General features: G+C 40.1%; 1 protein-coding gene across 1 annotated transcript in view; it reads right to left on the bottom strand.

Moving 5' to 3' along the window:
- LOC118326594 (E3 ubiquitin-protein ligase SMURF2-like) overlaps positions 1-18,993 on the bottom strand; it is a 42,876-nt gene that overhangs the window by 12,886 nt on the left and 10,997 nt on the right. The window contains exon 2 of the mRNA XM_035659620.1: positions 1,718-1,756. Within this exon, the coding sequence (XP_035515513.1) occupies positions 1,718-1,756 (39 nt within the window). The remainder of the gene's footprint in view (positions 1-1,717; positions 1,757-18,993) is intronic.

Genomic DNA, 18,993 nt, shown 5'->3' with positions numbered 1-18,993 from the left:
TGAAAAGCTGTCCTAGACAAACTGTAATTTTCTTATATATAATTCAATCTTATTTGGAACAGCAGAAGGTAACTACAATTTGGATGGAATCTACTGTGACTAAAGTCACATCACGAAAGTTGTTGATTATCAGGCTTAGGACTGTCAGACTTATAGAGACTCTGTAGTTATTAGCCTTCTGCAAAGAACAGAGTCATGGCCCTTTGGTAGGAGAATTTGTCAATTGATGTGAACAATCTTTCCTACATCTGAACGTGTCGAAGACCAAATAGTGTCATTGACACTCAAGAGACCTACTTCTTTTTGCTCCTACAATCCTTAGAGTGGAGCCTGTGACTGCAACCCAGCAGTACAAATATTTGGGAATCATTAAACTTTACTTAGTTTAACTTTTTTCTCTGAGGGGTTTTGGTGACGTGACAATGACAACAGTGACATTGGTGTAAACCTGTGTACTGGTGTTTATTTATATATATATTTGATGTATATGTGTATTGTATTGACTGCCAGCTTTATTAATTGTTGTATTGTTTGTGTTTAGTATTATTGACTGCTGTCTGTAAGCCAAATGGCTCCTTGGGGCTATTAAAGCTTTACTCTACTCTAATAACTATAGGGCAAGTCTTTTCACAGTATCGTATTTAGATGGAAATGTGATACAGGATTTTTTCTAGTGCGTTTATCTAGTGTACTCAGTGTGACCGTGCATGCATGTAGGTGTATTTTAAATATAGCTCTGAGCACCGATACTTCACGCAAGTCAAACCAGTTCAGCCACCCTAATACTTTCGTAGGACTTCCCTCTCTTGCGGTTGTGTGTGTATGTACGATGTGCGTGTTGTCTGTCTGTATTGTCTGTAACCATGACTTTCAGGTTAATAGAGAACCAAACTCCTAAATAAACACCAAACTACTGTTGCAATAAGGCTTTTACTATGACCATAACAGGCAATTAGATAAACGATGTGTGTTGCTAAGAAGTGTTTGTGTGTGTGTGCGTGTGCGTGTGCGTGTGTGTGAAAATTTCTCAGAGGAACTAAATAATACATCTGCTCTTACATTAAAGCCAGTGGCAGAGGTTAGGCATCCTGTCCTGATCACCTAAACAGAGGTTGATGAAACAGCCTCAAGCTAACCGTTAACTAATAGTAAATTAGAAGCCATAAAGAAAACAAAATACTACTTCCTTCTCCAAATGACCTCCAACAGTTAGTATGTGCACTTGTGTTTTTCCAAACAAGTCCCATTTCAGTACTGGACAAGGTCTACTTGTACCACTCGCCCAAAATATTCAAGTCCACGTATTTTTCTCCACTAAAAAATCTGTGTGACTTGACATGCCATGTGATATTTTTATGAAAAAAGGCAAAATCAGAGGGTGATTTTGACTAAAGGTTGTGTTTATTCCATTCAGAATTGGCCATGAGCTGGTTTTAATAAGCCGATATTTCTGTCCAGTTTAATTAAAGGCTTTTTAATTAAGTCTAGTCATACTGTACCAGTGGATGTGATACCCATTACTAGAAGTTAGGTTAGCGGTGGGTCCCTGTGCGTGCCAGGTCTCCTAGTGTGTATAACAGACAGACAGCTCCTAAGGGACTTCATTTACAGCTTGGCTTCAAAAGCCAGCAAGCTGCCACTGCTGACAAAGCCCATTCTAATGCACAAGGGAATGGGACAGGAATAGCAACATGTAATAAAAATAGGTTCTACTTACGGAAGAAGTCTTTCTTTGCCAGGTTCTTTGCACACAGGACTAGAAGAGAAGACATACAGACAGATGTTAATGACAGACCTTCACAAATTAGTATTAGTATGTAATGTTTCTAATTAATATTTACTCAAAGAAATGACACAGAATTTCAACAAGCCGCTTTATTCTTTGTATTCTATTTATATCAAACACATCAGTAGAGGGAAATGTGTTTCATCCTACTCATTGTCAGTGTGTCATGCAGCATGTTAGTGCATCATTAGCCTCCTGCCTGCTTAACATTCTATATTTATAGTGCTTTCTTCACTCATCTCTCAGTGATAGTACAAACTTAAAATTACAGTGGTAATGTTAGGCAAGACTGTTATGCTTTACTTAGGCTTCTCTTTGATAACCGTTTTATTAAAAGCCAAGCAGCTAACTGAAATATTTCATTATTTATCCATTTCTGTCTTAGCTGTAAAACTTGACAGTGTCCTTTGAGTAATTACTGCAGTCTTTTTGCCCTCATATTAGCTTGTTCATCCTCGCTGTCCCATCACAGGCCAGAAGAGCAGTTTTAAGAGTTTCTCCTTGTAAAATATTGAGTAGACAAGCACTCTGTCTTGTAGGAAGCAAGTCACTAGAGGTTTGCATCACAGAGAGCATACAATGGCTTTCAGCAGCAGAGTATAAGAGTAAGTCTGTGTTTGGGTTTGTATGACGTTTTCTTTTTTAACCCCCCTCCCCTAAATATCTCCCTCCTAGGTGAACTGAAGCAGGCCGATGCTTTGTTTGGGACTGGCTAGACAATCTTGTGACAATTATAAAGCCAGACAAAGCAGGCCAAGAACAGTGGCAGAGAAACCCAACACGATGATGGCAATAAAAGTGACAGTGAACTTAAGGGATGTAAAAGGGAGTTAAATAAACAGTGATTTGCCATCAGACAGACCAACATCCTTATTACCTGTCACTGAATTACAGGTGGTGTTTAACTAAAATAAAAGCATATATATGCCTTTAACATCTTTCGGAGATACAAATCACATCCTTTGCTGCTCGTCATCTTGTTTATCTTGCATTATTTTTTGTCATCTCCCCATTGCCATTGTCTAATAACACAGAAATAAAAACCACAAGATTGGAAGTAAAAATGCTCTGCTCTATTCAGCCTATTTTTATTTCTAAAACCAGACAGATCCAAAGGAAACGCTGTCCAACATCTACAATACCATGTAAAGCCTGCAGTGGAAGGGCTGTTGCATACTATTGTATGCTATTGTAGGAGCATTTATTTACAGCAGCCAACTATGCACGCACTAGCCTCCTTTAGAAAATAAGATACATTATACATACAGGCTATTAATATACTCTGTATCATACATACATACATACATACATACCTTTTAAGTTACATTGTTTTTTATCTGATAGAGCGCCAGATACATTTATTCACTACTATATTGGCCTAAACACTGCTTTTTTTCCTGGAAAAGAAGTTTGAAAAAGTTGGGGTCATATTTTATTTAAGGACTAGACTTTTACATACTCACAACAGCAGACAATAGAGGGTATCAGTGTTTAGTCAGCCCACTTTAACATAGGGGAGTTTCTGACTTCCTTATTCATTTAAGCATGATGTCAACATCCCACTTAAAGTTGGAGGAGGTAATGTTTGTCAAAAGCGTTTTTGGTATATTGGTTGAAATTCTCTTTACATCAACAATCAATACATCAATTGCTATGAAAAAAAAGAAAACAAATCCAGTATCCGTTGCAGTCACTGCCCTGTCATGAGGCCAGATAATTATTTCATTCGCACTCAAAAAAGTGACTGGCTGGCTGACCTGTCAGCCTACCTGCTTCCACAACAAGACCGCCACGCAAACATTGCTAAAACTACCAAGTTAGTTGAATGAGAATGGCAGAGAAAGAGCAGCCAAAATTTGGAAGGAATTTGTTATTTTCTGAAGTGTGTAATGTTAGAACTATGTATGAATGAATTATGAGGTACTTGGATATGGTTAGCACTGACAAAAATATGCTGAGCTCCTCTCCCCAATGCTCTCTCCTGGACTAGTCCTCCAGCAGTAGTCAGGCACTGTTGGGGGAATGGCTTTGGAGGGAGGCCTCAAGGGAGGGGGTGGGATAGATACTTTATATCTAGCCATCTCTTGCTAGTTTCTCCAATGTTACCAACCCTAATTTTAAACCTACATTATGAAAAGTGTTATCACAATTAAGACCACTATGCCAAAACAGTGCCGTGATGGAGACACCATATACATGGATTATACAATAGATAGCCTAAGACTATGTGAACCTGTCACGAACGAGAAACAAGCACCACTTCCGAAAAAAATACGGACAGGCCTGAGTAACCAACCTAGTATTACATCCATTCAATGTGGAGACCCTGACAGTGACCAAAATGACACAGTCAAGACAAATCAGACAGAATCACAACATGGGAACAGACGTTCTCAACACAAACTAAATTACACTGACTGGGCCGGCAGGATGAACACTAACCATCAGCTTGTCAGGGGAAATTACACTGCCAAAGCCGACAGTATGGGCGCAGGCCAAATCGGAGGCAGCCAGAAAAGCCTCCTGTGGGACAAAACGGACACCATGTTGTCGGCAGACAGGAGAAAACAGAGGCCTGAAATCTTGGCAGAACATTTGTGGACAACGAATCCAACTCGGAGACAAAAATCAGCCACCAAAGTTAAAATGGGTCATCATCTTAGGCATAAAACCTTGCCTTGAAGATAAATGAATGAGCCTATTTTGTGCACATGTATTGCAGGGTAGCAGCTTCATTCTTTCTATTAGTTTGAAAACCTTATTTAAAAAGGGCTCTGTGAGTTTAACCTGTAAACAAACAAAGTTATGTTTACATTTAGTGTTGCTCATCAAAATGTACTTGTATGAGTATCTCTCTCTAATAAAACATTTTCAAAGCTTTAAGTATTGTAAATCCAGCATTGTTTATGTTAATTAGCTCGCAATCTTCTTCTACCCTGCCTTTGCTGGCGCACAGCACACGTATGTTGGCATGCAACCACCACCTGTCAATCAGTGTAACAGTGCATCACGTGCGTATTAACAAAACAAGGGAGCACTCATTGAAAAACAGCTCCATGGCACAACTAGAGGTCTAAAACTCAGCAGCAAACCTTTAAGACTGCAAACAATTCTCTAAGTCAGCCAAGATGTTGTTTTGAGTAAAAACTTGGAGCATACTGTGACACATGCCAAATAGCATGGCCTTAGTTCATCTCTGACGTAACCTTTAATAACCCAAAGTTCCAGGCAATGACCGACTACCCCTGAACTAGTGTGTTTACGGGGTAGTTCCTGAGAAACCTAAATCTCAAAGTATGACATTTAGCAAATTTTGATTCAAGGTTTGACATGACAGTATGTGACAGTACGTAGAAGTAGGCGGTATCATTAATGCTAGCTAACTACATTTCTTTACCCAATTATAGATTAGACTAATAATCTCAATTATCATTTTGTTTCTCCATTCATTCAGTTGAACTGCTAAACAAACCAGAGATGCGTGCTATGATTCAGAGGTCTGTACCCAGGCTACTAAACTACTTTTTCAACAATATTCTGTAATATTCAGCTACAATGGCTATATGTTAGTGCTTGCTTATATCAATCGATTTGTTACGGGTGCTCGTGGCTGCTGAAGAGGCAACACTGGTGAGTAGCTACTAGGTTAAACTGAGTTTGCTGAGCACAAATAACGACTTGGCTCTCGGGTTATCAAACTATGCTAATGAAGATTAAGGGATTAACCTGCACACTGCTCCACTGTCTCAGCCACAGTTACCACAGAGGGAAAAGCCTCTCTCATTGTCATCAATGGCCTTTTACCAACTGTGCTGCCTGGCACAGCAGGCTGCTGCTCCTACTGATGATGATGAGGATTATGATGATGAATAGGTTCAGAAGGGGGCATCAATTATACAATGGAGCAATAATGACAACTGGGGGGCAAACGTTTTCATAGATAAAACTACCAGTCAGGTTTTCATGAATTAGGCACAAAGAATGTAGTATAAACACGTAATCTTATACATTTCTACAAGGTACATCAATTATTACTAATTATTACTACACCAGTCTCACATAAAAAGCCAGGCAACTAGTTACTGAGAGCACCATGATAAATGCAACAGCCAGGAGCAAGGTGCAAGTTAAAGCCATCAGGACATGTGTTTTAGGGTTAAGTGTTCTGTACACCAGCATCATATATGGGTTGTTTAACTTCTAATCCCTGGAACCTGGGGAAAGCCTCCTCTCTAAAGTTTTCTCTATAACTTTTAGTTACTCAGCAGCACTAGTTGATATAGACAAAGCACAGTTATCACTACTTGAGCAAAGGACAGACAAATGAATAAATCAGTTGATGTTATTCCCAAAGAACAACTTAAATCTCTTGAGTCAGATGGTGAACGCAGAGAAATACTGCTTCTAAGAAACAACATAATACAGTTTGGCACCCCCAAATGAGTAGCTGACATATTGTACACTGTGGAGTACCCCTTGTCTAAATTAATATAAGGTTGCAAGACTACATTTTGAAAACAAAGATGACCTGATAAATGTTCAGAATGACTACAGTCAATAGTACTCCCACAGATTTCAGTTTCAGTATACAGTAGCCACACAAGGATTCCGATAAACATGTCTAAATATTTTGATAATCTAAATTGGGTTTATGCAGGCTCAACCACTGTGGATCCTAGCATCAATGAGGAAACAAATCTCATCTCAGTGGCCTGTGGAGATCCAGTGTTGAATCGCTGCCACGTGAGCGAGCAGGCAGGCCATGGTGACCCAGAGTTGGCAGAGGACCAGACTCATTCAGATCCTAACACAGAAAGCTAGGTCAACTAGGAATCAGTAAATGACCAGGAAACCCTGGGGTGAAGCTGCCCTCAGTGTTGTCTGTGTATCATCGTTGCCTCCACAAACCCTCACTTGAACAGTGAGTGGAGAGACAATAAATCTGGCCGCACCCTGCTGGCCTGCAAACAACTAAGCAGAGGAGTAGATAACAACCATCCGTTAAGGTTACCGTCACATGCAAAGTCATTACGTCTGATGACTAATGTTAGATGAAAAGATTACAATTAATTCCTGAACACTTTTTTTTTTAGAGCTGAAATAAGGCCGTAACACGTTCCAGGTTTGTCGAGAAGGGCTGTCGCTTTTTATACGAAATTTGAAAATTAGCTTGGAGGACACTAGCGAGCACAGCATGAAGCAAAATCTAATTGTACAAATATTAACACTGAATGTCAACGAGCTGAGGGAAAAACAGCTTATACAAGATTTTATTATATATTAAGAGCTCACAATACCTTAAGTTCTACATTAAATATTGCTGATTTAATCATTCGACCACCCAAAGTTGCCCTCACCTTAAACCAAGCTGTGACTGTAGTTAAAGGGTCAACTCTGCTCCATTGTTTACTAAAAGGATTTGAAACAGCTGCTGTTTTGGGACCATTTGTAGGTGAGTGACCCCAATCCACAGTCTGAAACAAGCCATAAATCAAACAGTCACATCAAGCCAAGTATCCACCTTAGCAACTAACATAATAGGATAATGCCTTTACCACTGTCTGGTAGCTAAGGGAGGTGGAGACAGACAGTGGCCTGTCATTGACCCAGACGACATACTTCAGGTCAGCCATAACTTCCCATCCCCAGGGGAGCTGGTAGTGTACGCTTTAAGCCCTGAATTAAGCTTGCAAATAGAGCTAACAAATAGGCGACTACTGAATTAGTTGATCAACAGAAAAAATATAGGCAACTATTTTGATATTCGATTATTCATTAAAGTACATTTTCATGCAAAAAGTGTCAGAAAATGTGTTATATGTGGAGATTTCCTGCCTATGTTTGTATCATATTAAACTGAATGTCTTTGGGATTTGGACTGACAAAACAAGACATTTAAAGATTTAAAGAAACTGGGATGGACATTTTTAATTATTTTCTGACATTTTATAGACCAAACAATTAATCTAGAAAATACTTGATAGTTAAAATAAATGTTAGTGGCAGCCCTACTTGCTTAATACCTATGAATATGTCCAACCACCAGCAAACTGCTGCAGCCACCCGATGAGTCAAAGGCTATAAATGACTCCTGAATAATGGTATAATGAATAATCTTTATGTGTGAAAATCCTGCTTATCCTGTCGCCTCATATTAGCAGACAGGACACCAAAGAGACCATTTACTGGTCTGATTTCCTGTCAATGGGATAAATAATAATAAAACCTAACTGCGATGAGGGCGTTACGTGCTTCAACACAGTTGGGTACTGCAAAAACCTGTATTTAAATAATGTAATAAATAATATGTAGTCATTACTTTTTTAATCCCTCTGTAATATGAATTATAATAAATGTAAATACCACCCATATAAATACAGCCCCACTGATGTCACACTACAGTTTATATAATTATACTGCACAATTATGTATGACAGTTATATTGTGGATTACACAAAGCGAGTCCTTTAACACTGATCACAAAATATGCACAATCTGAGTCAGACGACAAAGAGAGGCAGTTAGAGAGGCAGGACCTTCGTATTGTCTCCATCTGTCTGAATACAAAGGTCAGGCTGAAGGTTGGCATCAGTTCTGGTCAAAAGGTGAAAGGTCGTAAACATACAGGGGTTGTGGGGTGTCGGGGGATTCCCACTTGTTTTCTCAAGGGAGTCTCAAATTTGCCATTTGCAATGGCTGCTAAACGCCTCACTCTGTTCGTTGGGAAAATGGGAGGAGAGATGAGTCAGATGTTCAAATCCTTTAAACCCAAACCGGCGGATTTCTTTGGAAACTGGTGCATCACAGTTTGATGGATCAGGTAATTTCGAGTGATACTCTACTGATATAAGAGCAGCACAATTCACAACATTAAATCATTCTAATGCTTCGTAAATGACAACAAATGCTGCTGTTAATGCTGTCCCCGCACACAGAATGAAGACACTTCATTCTGAGTGGTATGAATCGGTCATCACTCATGATGGTATTATTCATGCTGAATAAGAGCTGAGAGCTGTGGGAGTTTTGTGACAATTTGCAGAAAAGTGTGAACAAAGTGTGAAGGTTCATAGCTAAAATGTAATTATAAAAGATGTTTCAATATGTTACATCTTTCTATTAACAGGAAAATTTATTATATAGAAAAATTAAATTACAATTTCCCTGAAAATCTTAGTGCAGTAAAATCATTGAGGGAAAATAACAAAGGACAAAGGACAAGAGCTGTATTCAAGCTCACATCAGTGTATGATTTGCACTGTTCAGTGCACTGAAGTACCAGCATGCCTCTAGCCTCTGTTAACATTATCAAACCACAGAGCTAGACTGCTCTGCCCTAGACCAGAGAGTTTGTGGTCAAGAACTCCAATAGACGATTGCATGATTGTGCATCGCCAACTCCACGCTCAAGTACAGCCATTTTGTGGTTCATTTGTTCAATTAATTCTCCTGCAGCATAACAAGGACAGGACAGTCAAGTTGTGCTGCATCAGCAAACAATTGCTGAGCTTGGATTCTGATGCTGTTATGAAGAACACTGGAGTCAATCCCAGGATCTTTCTATTTAATCTCAGTTTAGTGCACATTTGGTTCTAGTGCAGCTGGTATACAAGGATAAGTTATGACAGAATGATTACAGAACAAACCAACACATTTGAAAACAATATTCACATTTGCATTTGCCATGATTTGATGAACTGTCACTGAAGTACCCACACACTGTGTCTACATGGAACTGTCATCTAAACCAATAGCTTCCTTTACCCTTTTGGCAATACAACCAAAATTAAGTGCAATAATGATGCCATTTTAAATCTTATACAGGTAATCGACCTGTAAGTGAGTGTCACATCCAAACCATTAGTCTAAATCATGTTGTGATTCTGTAACAAGCTAATGTGTTTGTTTAATGCTTTAATCAATGCCCCCATAAATGTTAACAGTTACCAAATATGAGCATGGTCAACAGAGTGGTTAGGGGTTGTGGAAATGTTCAACAAGTGTGATTTTGGCTGTCTAGGAAAGACAAGACAGACCTGAGTCCCACAGCTAACTATTCTATTCTGGTAGTACTTCGAATATTGTTTGGCAACACATCTGTTTCTTTTCAAAATGACATACATAATATGACAGTGATACAAAAAGGTTCAATGACCTAACAGTCACTTCTTTGAAACTGGAACTGGAACTGGAACATAACCTGCTGGAGCTCAATTATATGCAACATAAGCAGAGTAGCGAAGATACTGAAGGTCATTTATGAGCCTTCGAGACTTCTTTAACAGTTTATGGTGTGGTGTCAAGTGTGATCATTAACTAAATAATTTCCCTGTAATAGAGTGCATAGAGCCAATACAACCCCACCCTGTTCAAACTGAAAAGTATAGGATGACCGTGAGAGATGTGGTTGTCTACCAACAAGTTGATTATGAACATGAATCTTTCCTTGGGGACAATTACTTGCTTGGGGCATGCTATGACCTAAAAACTACACGCACATCCACAAGCATGCAGTTATGATAAAGTTTAAGGCCTTAGGTAGCTTCACTGACAGACCAAAACATCATCAAAGTGGGAACATTAATAATAGAAGGAAAAAGTCAGACATTAAAGGAACATCCCTACTTCTTCAAAATCTAGGTTACCAAGTAATGAAAAGTGCATGTGGCCTACAGCCAGAATTTGATTCCTCTTACCTTTGCACACACTTCAACTGATGCCCGCCAATGTGGGCTCTTACATTCCTTCAAATCTCTTTGTATTTAAATATATATGAATTTAAAACAAGACAGCATACATTTCTAGTTTACTGATTGCAGAAAAAAAAACGACAAAACCTGGAGAAAAAAAAAAAAAAACATACATCCACTGACATCCCCCGAGTAATTAGTGACAGTCATTCAGATTTAAAAGGGAAGGCCCACATCCTTTGCCTTGGGCCCTGTTATGACTCTTGCTACAGCCCCATGCTGTCTCATTCACAGCATTGTTCGGCAGTCAAACAAAATACTTCCTCTTCCCGTCCTCACGCCTCCCTGGCGGGCTCGCTAACTCCTTAGAGCACACACTAGAATACACGTTGGCAAGATGTCAAGCACAAGTACACTGTGTGTACGTGACCAACTTTATGTTACTGCAGCAAGTACCCACTGCAACAAATAAGGATGGTGTGGTATGAATTAGCATTTATAGGTATTTAAAATTGGGCAATGTTGCCAAAATGGGGATCTAATCTACATTGCACTTCCTCTGGAAAGCAATTACTCGATTTCCCAACCTCCCACCCTTTCTCCAGCCCAGTGAATGCTCAGGATGCCAATTATGTCATTCATTTGAGAGGCCAGCAGTCTACAGCTGACACTCCCCCCTCCTCCCCCTCCTCCCCCTCTCCTCTGCTCCCCGAGGAGACGCCAACAATCTGGAGTCAGGAATCTAGAGTGGAACGTAGTCACTACACAGAGGAGGAGGGTTGGGTTGGAGAGGGGTGAGAAGGTAAAGACGAAATGTTCATCTGGAGGCAGGAATCTACGGTGGAATGGAGAAGGAGCGAGGGAGGAATGTGGGGAGGGGTGGATGGAGGTCTATCTACAGTCACAAATCTGAGGAATGCAGACAGTAGAGGGGGAGAAAGGGAGAGGAATATAGGAAAGCAGAGGGGGTGGGGGGGAGAAAGGGGAGAAGTTAATTTGGACGAGGGAATTTTGACAGTGAGGACATTCTGGCAACAGTGGAAAGGCTGAGGGAGGAGTAGCAGGGATGGCGGAAAGAGATAAGAGGAGATGACAGAGGGGAGAAGAGGGATCCAAATATTAGCAAAGTAGACTAGAATATAGTTGGTGGAAATGTATGGGGTCCACATGGGATATTTAGTATTTGTCAAATTTCCTTAAAAGTCTGCAATGAAAGTACCAAGGTTGTACTCTTTCGGAGGAAGTGTTTTGTACAAATCTTGTTGGCTGACATTTGCCTGCCATCAAACCATTTCAACTCTGATAAGCTGTGTTGATTTCCTGCTCTGCAATATCTAAAGCCATCACATCTATCAATATGTGTGGCTATCTAAAATACAAGGGACACGTTTTGCCCAGTATTTCCATAAATAGGGCCTGGGCTCACATTACAGGGTAATAGGTATCAGAGGATAACACAACGCTTAACTAGAATTATTGCCCTGCAGTGGTTTACCTCCGCCAACCAGTGAAGTTTACATCCATGTATGTTCAGACTCATATAACATATGTGATGGAGACAATAAAACTGCGCTAGTTATTTTTTTTTACTCATTGTGTCATCCCAGTCAACATGTGTGTGAAATCTATTTCACCCAAGTTGGAAAAAAATAAACAATTTTGAGGTCACAATGACCTTTGAGTCCAAAGTGTCACCAATCATTTTGTCTGACCAACCAACCGAAGTCCTACGCCCTTTTGGTCTGAGTGGATTTTGGTGGAGGATTTTAACTATTTCTCAATGGCGATGACGTCCTAAAATATGAAGCTTTGAATGTAAAAAAGCACTAACAGAAATGGCCATGGATAGGACGTGCTGTGTAGGGTGACTGAAATTTGGAAATAACACAGGTCAGGGAATAAGCTAAATTAGTTTTTAGGTGAAGGCAAGCTGCCACGTAAGGAACAGATGGAGAGGCTCTATGGTAGGAAACCAAGAAAGAAAGGTGACGTGAAGCAGAGAAAAAAAGAATGGAGGGAGGGACAAAGAAACAAAAAAAAAAATCATGGGTGAGGAAATAAGCCCGAGGGAGTCAAGCTCATCTTAAGACTGAGTCACAAAGTAAATGGAATACGAATACAGGAAGCATTCAGATTGAAGTCTGATTTAGATACAGTCGGATGTAATATCATACCACAGAAAAGTCATTCCCATATGACTCATGAGGTACATTAACGGCTGCACGGGAGGTGTTTCAGCCTGCTTTTTCAGTCATTCATCTTAAGCATGTCTGGTGCAACAGATTAGGGCTTTTAACTTTTTATTCAAAACTCAAACACTCAGTTGAACGTCGGGAAACGTATATTCAAACTGTAATGACCTGTTTAAATTCAAAATGTATAGTCCGTCAGTTTGAAGTAGTTTGTGATGTACAGCAACACACTGTTTTTGTTGCATTCAATTTAGTTTGACTGAATTATGTGTCAGTTCAACTTCATTCTAACTTAACTTATTGAAAAAGTGATAAAACAGATTCTGCTATTTAAATCAAACTCTCTACACAGGATACATAACGGCTCACATTTTACTCACACTATATGCAAGCTGAGGCTTATTTTTATGCTTCAAGTCTATTTTCTTCCATTTTGCATGCATAACTTTAGTGACTGGGTATTTGAGCACTACCAAAATCCAGGTGGCCTATACAAAATACTGTGCCTGAATGCGTCCTGTGTAGACACACACTGGAAGCTGCTGCTCTGCTAATGCGCTGCTCACGCTACACCTCCTGTGTTACGGCCTGGAGATAGCTTATTTTATCTGCACGTGGTTCAGCTGATGTAAGCCGGTCCAGCCTTTTTATGAGCACAGACCGTTTGACCATACTGTATATGATTCATATAACAACTGTCTCAGGAATGCAGTTGAGGCAATTCTTGTCAGTACTTGAGCATATTCACACAAGGTAAAACGATGTGGGTTTGAATTGGAAGAGGGGGTTTCCTTGCATTAATATGAGGCTAATGCAAGGACAAAAGAAGACAGCAATGACATGAAAAAGGTTGTTGCTTAACAAGTTCACGGGTAAAAACAAAACAAAAAAACAATTAAAATCAATTCTTTTTAGCTATGTTATGGTTTCAGTTTGTAATTTTTGTGATTCAGTTAAAACTGTTCAACACTCCCAGTACTGTATGTGTTCACCTGGCAGTCAATGTACATGCAAGGTTATGTGAATACAATGTCTTTGTCCTTTTCCTTTCCAGTTATAATAACATAATCTTAAAACAACAATATAAGACACATTTTGAGCTCCTCTCCTTAAGGTTCTTCAAACCACAACTGTTCATCCCCATATGGGTGCCAGGATTCATTTACTAACTGTCTGTGTATGGACAAAGAGCCCTTAGAAACAAGGGGATGAGAGAAGACAGGGGCAGAGGAAGATGACGATCATGATTATGAAGTGGAAAATAGAATTCAGAGGTTGGGGTGGGGAGGTGGGGATCTGAGAGCACCAAGAGGAGGAATAAGAGAGCAATAAAAGAAGAGAACTGCAGTGATGAAAGAGAGGACAGGGACAAATAAAACAGAGGTGAAGGCTGAGAAATATGACAGGGAAAATTAAGGAGCAAAAAGCAAAAGAGGGTGATAAAAGATGAGAGGGGGTGGTGGAGGGAGGAAGAGATGAAGCCCTGGATAATACAACATGCAAGTTATCACTACGTCCCACAACTATTTTGCAAAACCTGAGGAAAACAAGGGACAGCGTGCATACTGAACAAACTGTTGTTGCGTCTGTTTCTGACACAATAACAACAGTTGGACAAATGGACAAAGTGTGAATCTATATGCAAGTTAGACTGTAGTGAAAAGAATCAGCTGCAGTCTGCTGCCTCAGATAACAGATAATGTGCCATACAGACACTCCCTGCTCTTTTACATATGGGCATATGGCTGCCCATATGTCACCAGCCACCATCAGGCCCACCACCCACTGCCAACACGTGCCAAATCATTAGAATGTGTCTATATCTTAAATACACCTATCAGTTATACAGTAAGTGCCAGTCGTAGCTAGTATCTCTCTATTGGTGATGTTTTTCTATTCACCATCCTGTTGACAGAAGAACAGGGGTTTGAGGAGCAAGCTCAGAGGCAAATGGTTAAGATGTGTGAGACAGAATGGTGAGAGACAGGCAGCTACTGTGAAGACGGAGGTAAAAGAGGCAGACGCCGCAGCGAGACAGAGCAACAGAGAGCAGTGCTTGCCGTGTTTCCTGTCACTCGGAGTGTGCGTGACGTGAAGAGGGGTTACTTTAGGGTGCAGTAGTTTTCCTCATCTCTGTGTACACAGAAATATTCAGCTGAGCCTGGCAGAGTTTGATGGAGGAGTCCAGGGCTTTTTTGTTGTCTGTGGGTGGAGAGTGGTGATGCGCAGTACAGAGGCACATCTATAACCAGACAGCAACTTCACACGGACTACATTTAGCTTACATGGACTGCTGAACTTCCAAGGGGTACAGTACTTTAACATGGGGTAATATTCATTGCATACAAAACTATTCATTTTTATTCCTATTTTCATGGAACAGATCGGGACCCAAAACACCCAAGTTTCTTTCCAGTATCCAACTTCAAACTCTACCCTTGTGGCTATCTCTGTAGAGGGTTCAATAAAACACTACGCTTTGGGGTGTTGTTTTATATTGCTATATTGAGAAACAGATTCAAAGCAGTAAATGTGTCATCAAGCAGCGAGATTGCCATGTATGTTGCAAAATGTTGTGAAATCTCCGACAATCACTAGTCTTTAAGAATGCAACAAAGCACTAGAAACTGGTCTAAGAAAGAAGCTCCCCAGTGTCTATTTATAATAAGCATGTGAGTGCGCTTGGTTTCTCTAAAATAATAAATAGAAAAATACTCCCCCCCCAATAAGGGGAATAAAACAATTCCCCTTATTAGGTAGTAGTATCAAACATGCCTATTGTTGGTGAATGAGGGGTCAAATCCCTCACAGTTGGCGCATTATAGTAAAAATTGTCGGCTTTCTTCACTTGCAGACCTTCGCAGGCAGGTGGGAAATCCTGCTGTTATTGTGATTATGTTAAGAGAGGAGTGGGATGGTGTGGCACACCGGCGCCATCCGAGCTACCTGATCCCCATCTCCACAATAAAAACCACTGCATCACTCACATCCTCCGACTGTCTCTCCCCCACACTGAAACCAAAAACACAGACTCAGGGAGAGGGGGAATGCAATTTGAGTGGTAGTGTATGTGAGCGTGCGTATGTGTTTGCGTGTTCGTACAGTAGACACGCTGAGTGCTCTACCAAACACACACACACACACACACACACACAATCATTTGAATGTGAAGACGAGCACTGGGTCTATTTGTCATTCTTGTTTTCATTCCATTCTGTGCTTGCTTAGTTAGCCTTTCCAGCCTGTTATCACCACACTGCTTTGCCTTGCTCCAAGCTTGCTGCCAGGGCACTGCCACCCTGCATAGTCATTAACACCTTCTATAGAGCAGCAGACAGTAAATGACTCTGCAGTGTCCTCCACACAACTTTGTATGTCCTCTCTGAAACTAACCTGCAAGTTTGGCATCCATCTGATCTATTTATTCATTAATAATTACTCTACTAAAATTCTCACATTGTTTCACACTGAACATGCAAAGTAGGATTTATGTTCTCCTAGACAACAGAAACTGGACTGTTGACAAGCAGTATTAAAGTGACTATGAAGAGACATGAAGAGGTTTTTTAGTGGTTCAAGATTCCCACAATAGAATTACTATAACGGAAGAAAAAGTCAAGGGGAAAAGATTATTGGGTTAAAAGAGACAAGGGTGTATAAGGATGGAGAATATGATCACAGTTCAAGTAGACACTCCTCACTGGTGACATCAAAGCAAATTAATAATTTGCAAGTCAAATTAAATGCAAGCAAGCTGACTCCTGCCAGTAGATGTTGATACATAGAATGATTGTAAGTCTGAGTTCTTCGAATTCAAATTGAATCAAAGCGCTCAAGATGGTTTTCAGGTGGTAGAGAGCTAAAGACACTAAAGACACTAAACATATACAGTTTAGTCTTTGTATCTAATACCAATAAAGTAGCATACAGATTATTTTGAACTGAAACATCCAATGACACATAAGAGTGCATAGCTAGTTTGTTTCATAATTTTACAAATATATACACAGTAAGATGGTTTAAATTTGTTACTGTGAAACAATTGATTTTTTTTCCTTTTCCTGTATTAAGTTACTGACTACTGTAAGTTTATATCGAAAATGCAGTTAAACTTTGTGGACACACAAAGAGCCGGGTCCAGGGGACCTCGATCTCTCCTCCTCAGGCCTGCGACACCATGTCAAAATTATAAAAAATCCGACCCACAAGATTATTAGTTTTTTAATTACTTTTTCTAGTTTCATATCAATTTAAACAATTAAAATAAAGAGTAAAGCAACTACTGTTTGCATTTTTTGTTAATTATCATATTTTCTGCATATTATGCTGTCTTGTAGTACTTCAACATTGAAGTGGCCCTCCTATGAGATGACAATATGAGCAGTGGCTCCAAACCAGTTTGAGTTTGAAACCCCGACATAGAGGTTACTAGTTTTGGGTTAATTCTTACTGACTGTTTGTGCATTGTCATAGACGGTACAAACTGCAAGTCATATAGAATTCATGCATCAGAAATACTATACAGCAGCCAGTAATTATCTGTGAACCAGTAATCAGTCATCCCCTCATGTAAACAGCAGGTAGCAGCAAAACAGCTGCATTGTAAAAACAATAAGCTGCATTTATATCCGGACTATTTCTGTAGTTTCCTTAACTAAAAGAGAGGGAAAGTTGCTAAATTCTGCAAAACTATCAGAATAATTCCTCTTGGAGCTAGAGCAAGTGCTATAAACCGCGGGGTTTGGTGGTGTTGTGGCGGCTCAGATGACTCAGACGCATACTGTGTACCCGCCAATCTGGCATGCAACCTTTGTCACATGTCATCACGCCTCCCTCCCATCTTTCCTGCCTGTCTCTACTGTCAACTACCAAAGACAGCAGAAACACGAGGGAAAAACAAGTGCAAAGAGGCTTCTAGCAATGCAGGATAGCAGTTATATCACAAACAACTCATCAACATGAGATTTATTGGTGATTTTAGTGGGATACATTTTTCTCTGGGGCACAACAGTGACTGTGAGACAGACAAGCAGGAAGAGAGCAGTGGAGGAGCAGGAAATACATGAGCCACCACCACCCAGTCCCTCCAGCCACAGTAAATTCTATATCCTTCTATTGATTTCAATTACGATAGCTGTTATTAGGCCACATGCACGACATGAAGTCGATGAGCCGGTCGATCAAATGAACCGCGGTATAGTGAAGGGAGCTCATTGTTGCTGAGAGGGCCGGAGGTGTAAATGGAAGGAAATAAAGTGGGAAAGAGCGAGATTACATGAAATATCCTCTTAGCTCAACTGCAAAGTAGCAGCAGGTAATGTGTTTTGAGAGTGGCAATCAGTTTCCTAAATTCTCTAGTAGTCTGAGTGCAGCGCAAGAGCCAAGTGGAAGAAGAGTTTTCTCCTCAAATCCCATTTAATCTCTCTAGTTTTTCTTTCTAAAAAGAGAGGAGCTGTTTGTCTTTTATGCATCTTTTTGTTTTACACATAACTGCTGTAAAGTAAACGTCTTATAACTCAAATTTTACAGATTTAAAAAATAAAATATGGGATTCAAGGCATTTTCAGTTCCAGAAAGTGGATTTTTTTAACCTGTTAAAAAAATACATGACTGTCAAGCCAAAACCAAAGCTGATTTTCTTTGTGTTTCCATTTAATGAGAGGTTACAGCTAAATGTTTCTCCTTATCACAGCCATATATATAGTATGGGAGACCATGGTGTGTGTTTGCGCCAGCAATTAGAAATATCTTTGAAGATGCGTGAATAATGGATGCATCATGCATCAGAGAGGAAAGTAAAGGCCCATGGTTGCTTTGAATTAGTGATGACTACAATGCAGACTCCACTCTGCTGCCTGTGACACATGAACAGCAGAGGAATAAGAAGGGAGTAAAACACTGGGGTGAGAAGAAAAGGGAGCAGTGTGCATAACAAGAACAGACAGGAGCGGAGGAGGAGTGTCGCGAGGAATAAGCAGAAAGGGGAGGAAAAGAAGAAAAAAGGATTTCATTATCCCAGTCAATTGTGGCAGAGTAAACACACGGGCGCTCACCAAAATGGTCGGGATCACTCTGAGCAGACAAACACACAGGAATAATCACATAAGGATACACACATGCAGAAAGTGACACATTAATAGCAGCTTGTAAAAAAAACCTTTCCAGCCTTGTTGCAAAGTGTTCAACAAACGATCAAACATCACTTTTAGTGCCAATATGATAAAACGAATAACAGACAAGCAGGGAATGTTGCTTTAAAGGTAGGGTAGGCAATCCTGTTCTGAAGCACGTTTTGTTATACTGGGTGAAATGGTCCCTCTGTTGT

This window comes from Morone saxatilis, unplaced genomic scaffold (assembly GCF_004916995.1).
Source record: "Morone saxatilis isolate NCDOM2014 unplaced genomic scaffold, NCSU_SB_2.0 Contig17, whole genome shotgun sequence".
Classification (NCBI taxonomy): Eukaryota; Metazoa; Chordata; class Actinopteri; family Moronidae; genus Morone; species Morone saxatilis.
Note: the sequence above shows the minus strand (reverse complement) of the source record. Positions and strands in the feature narration are given on the sequence as shown.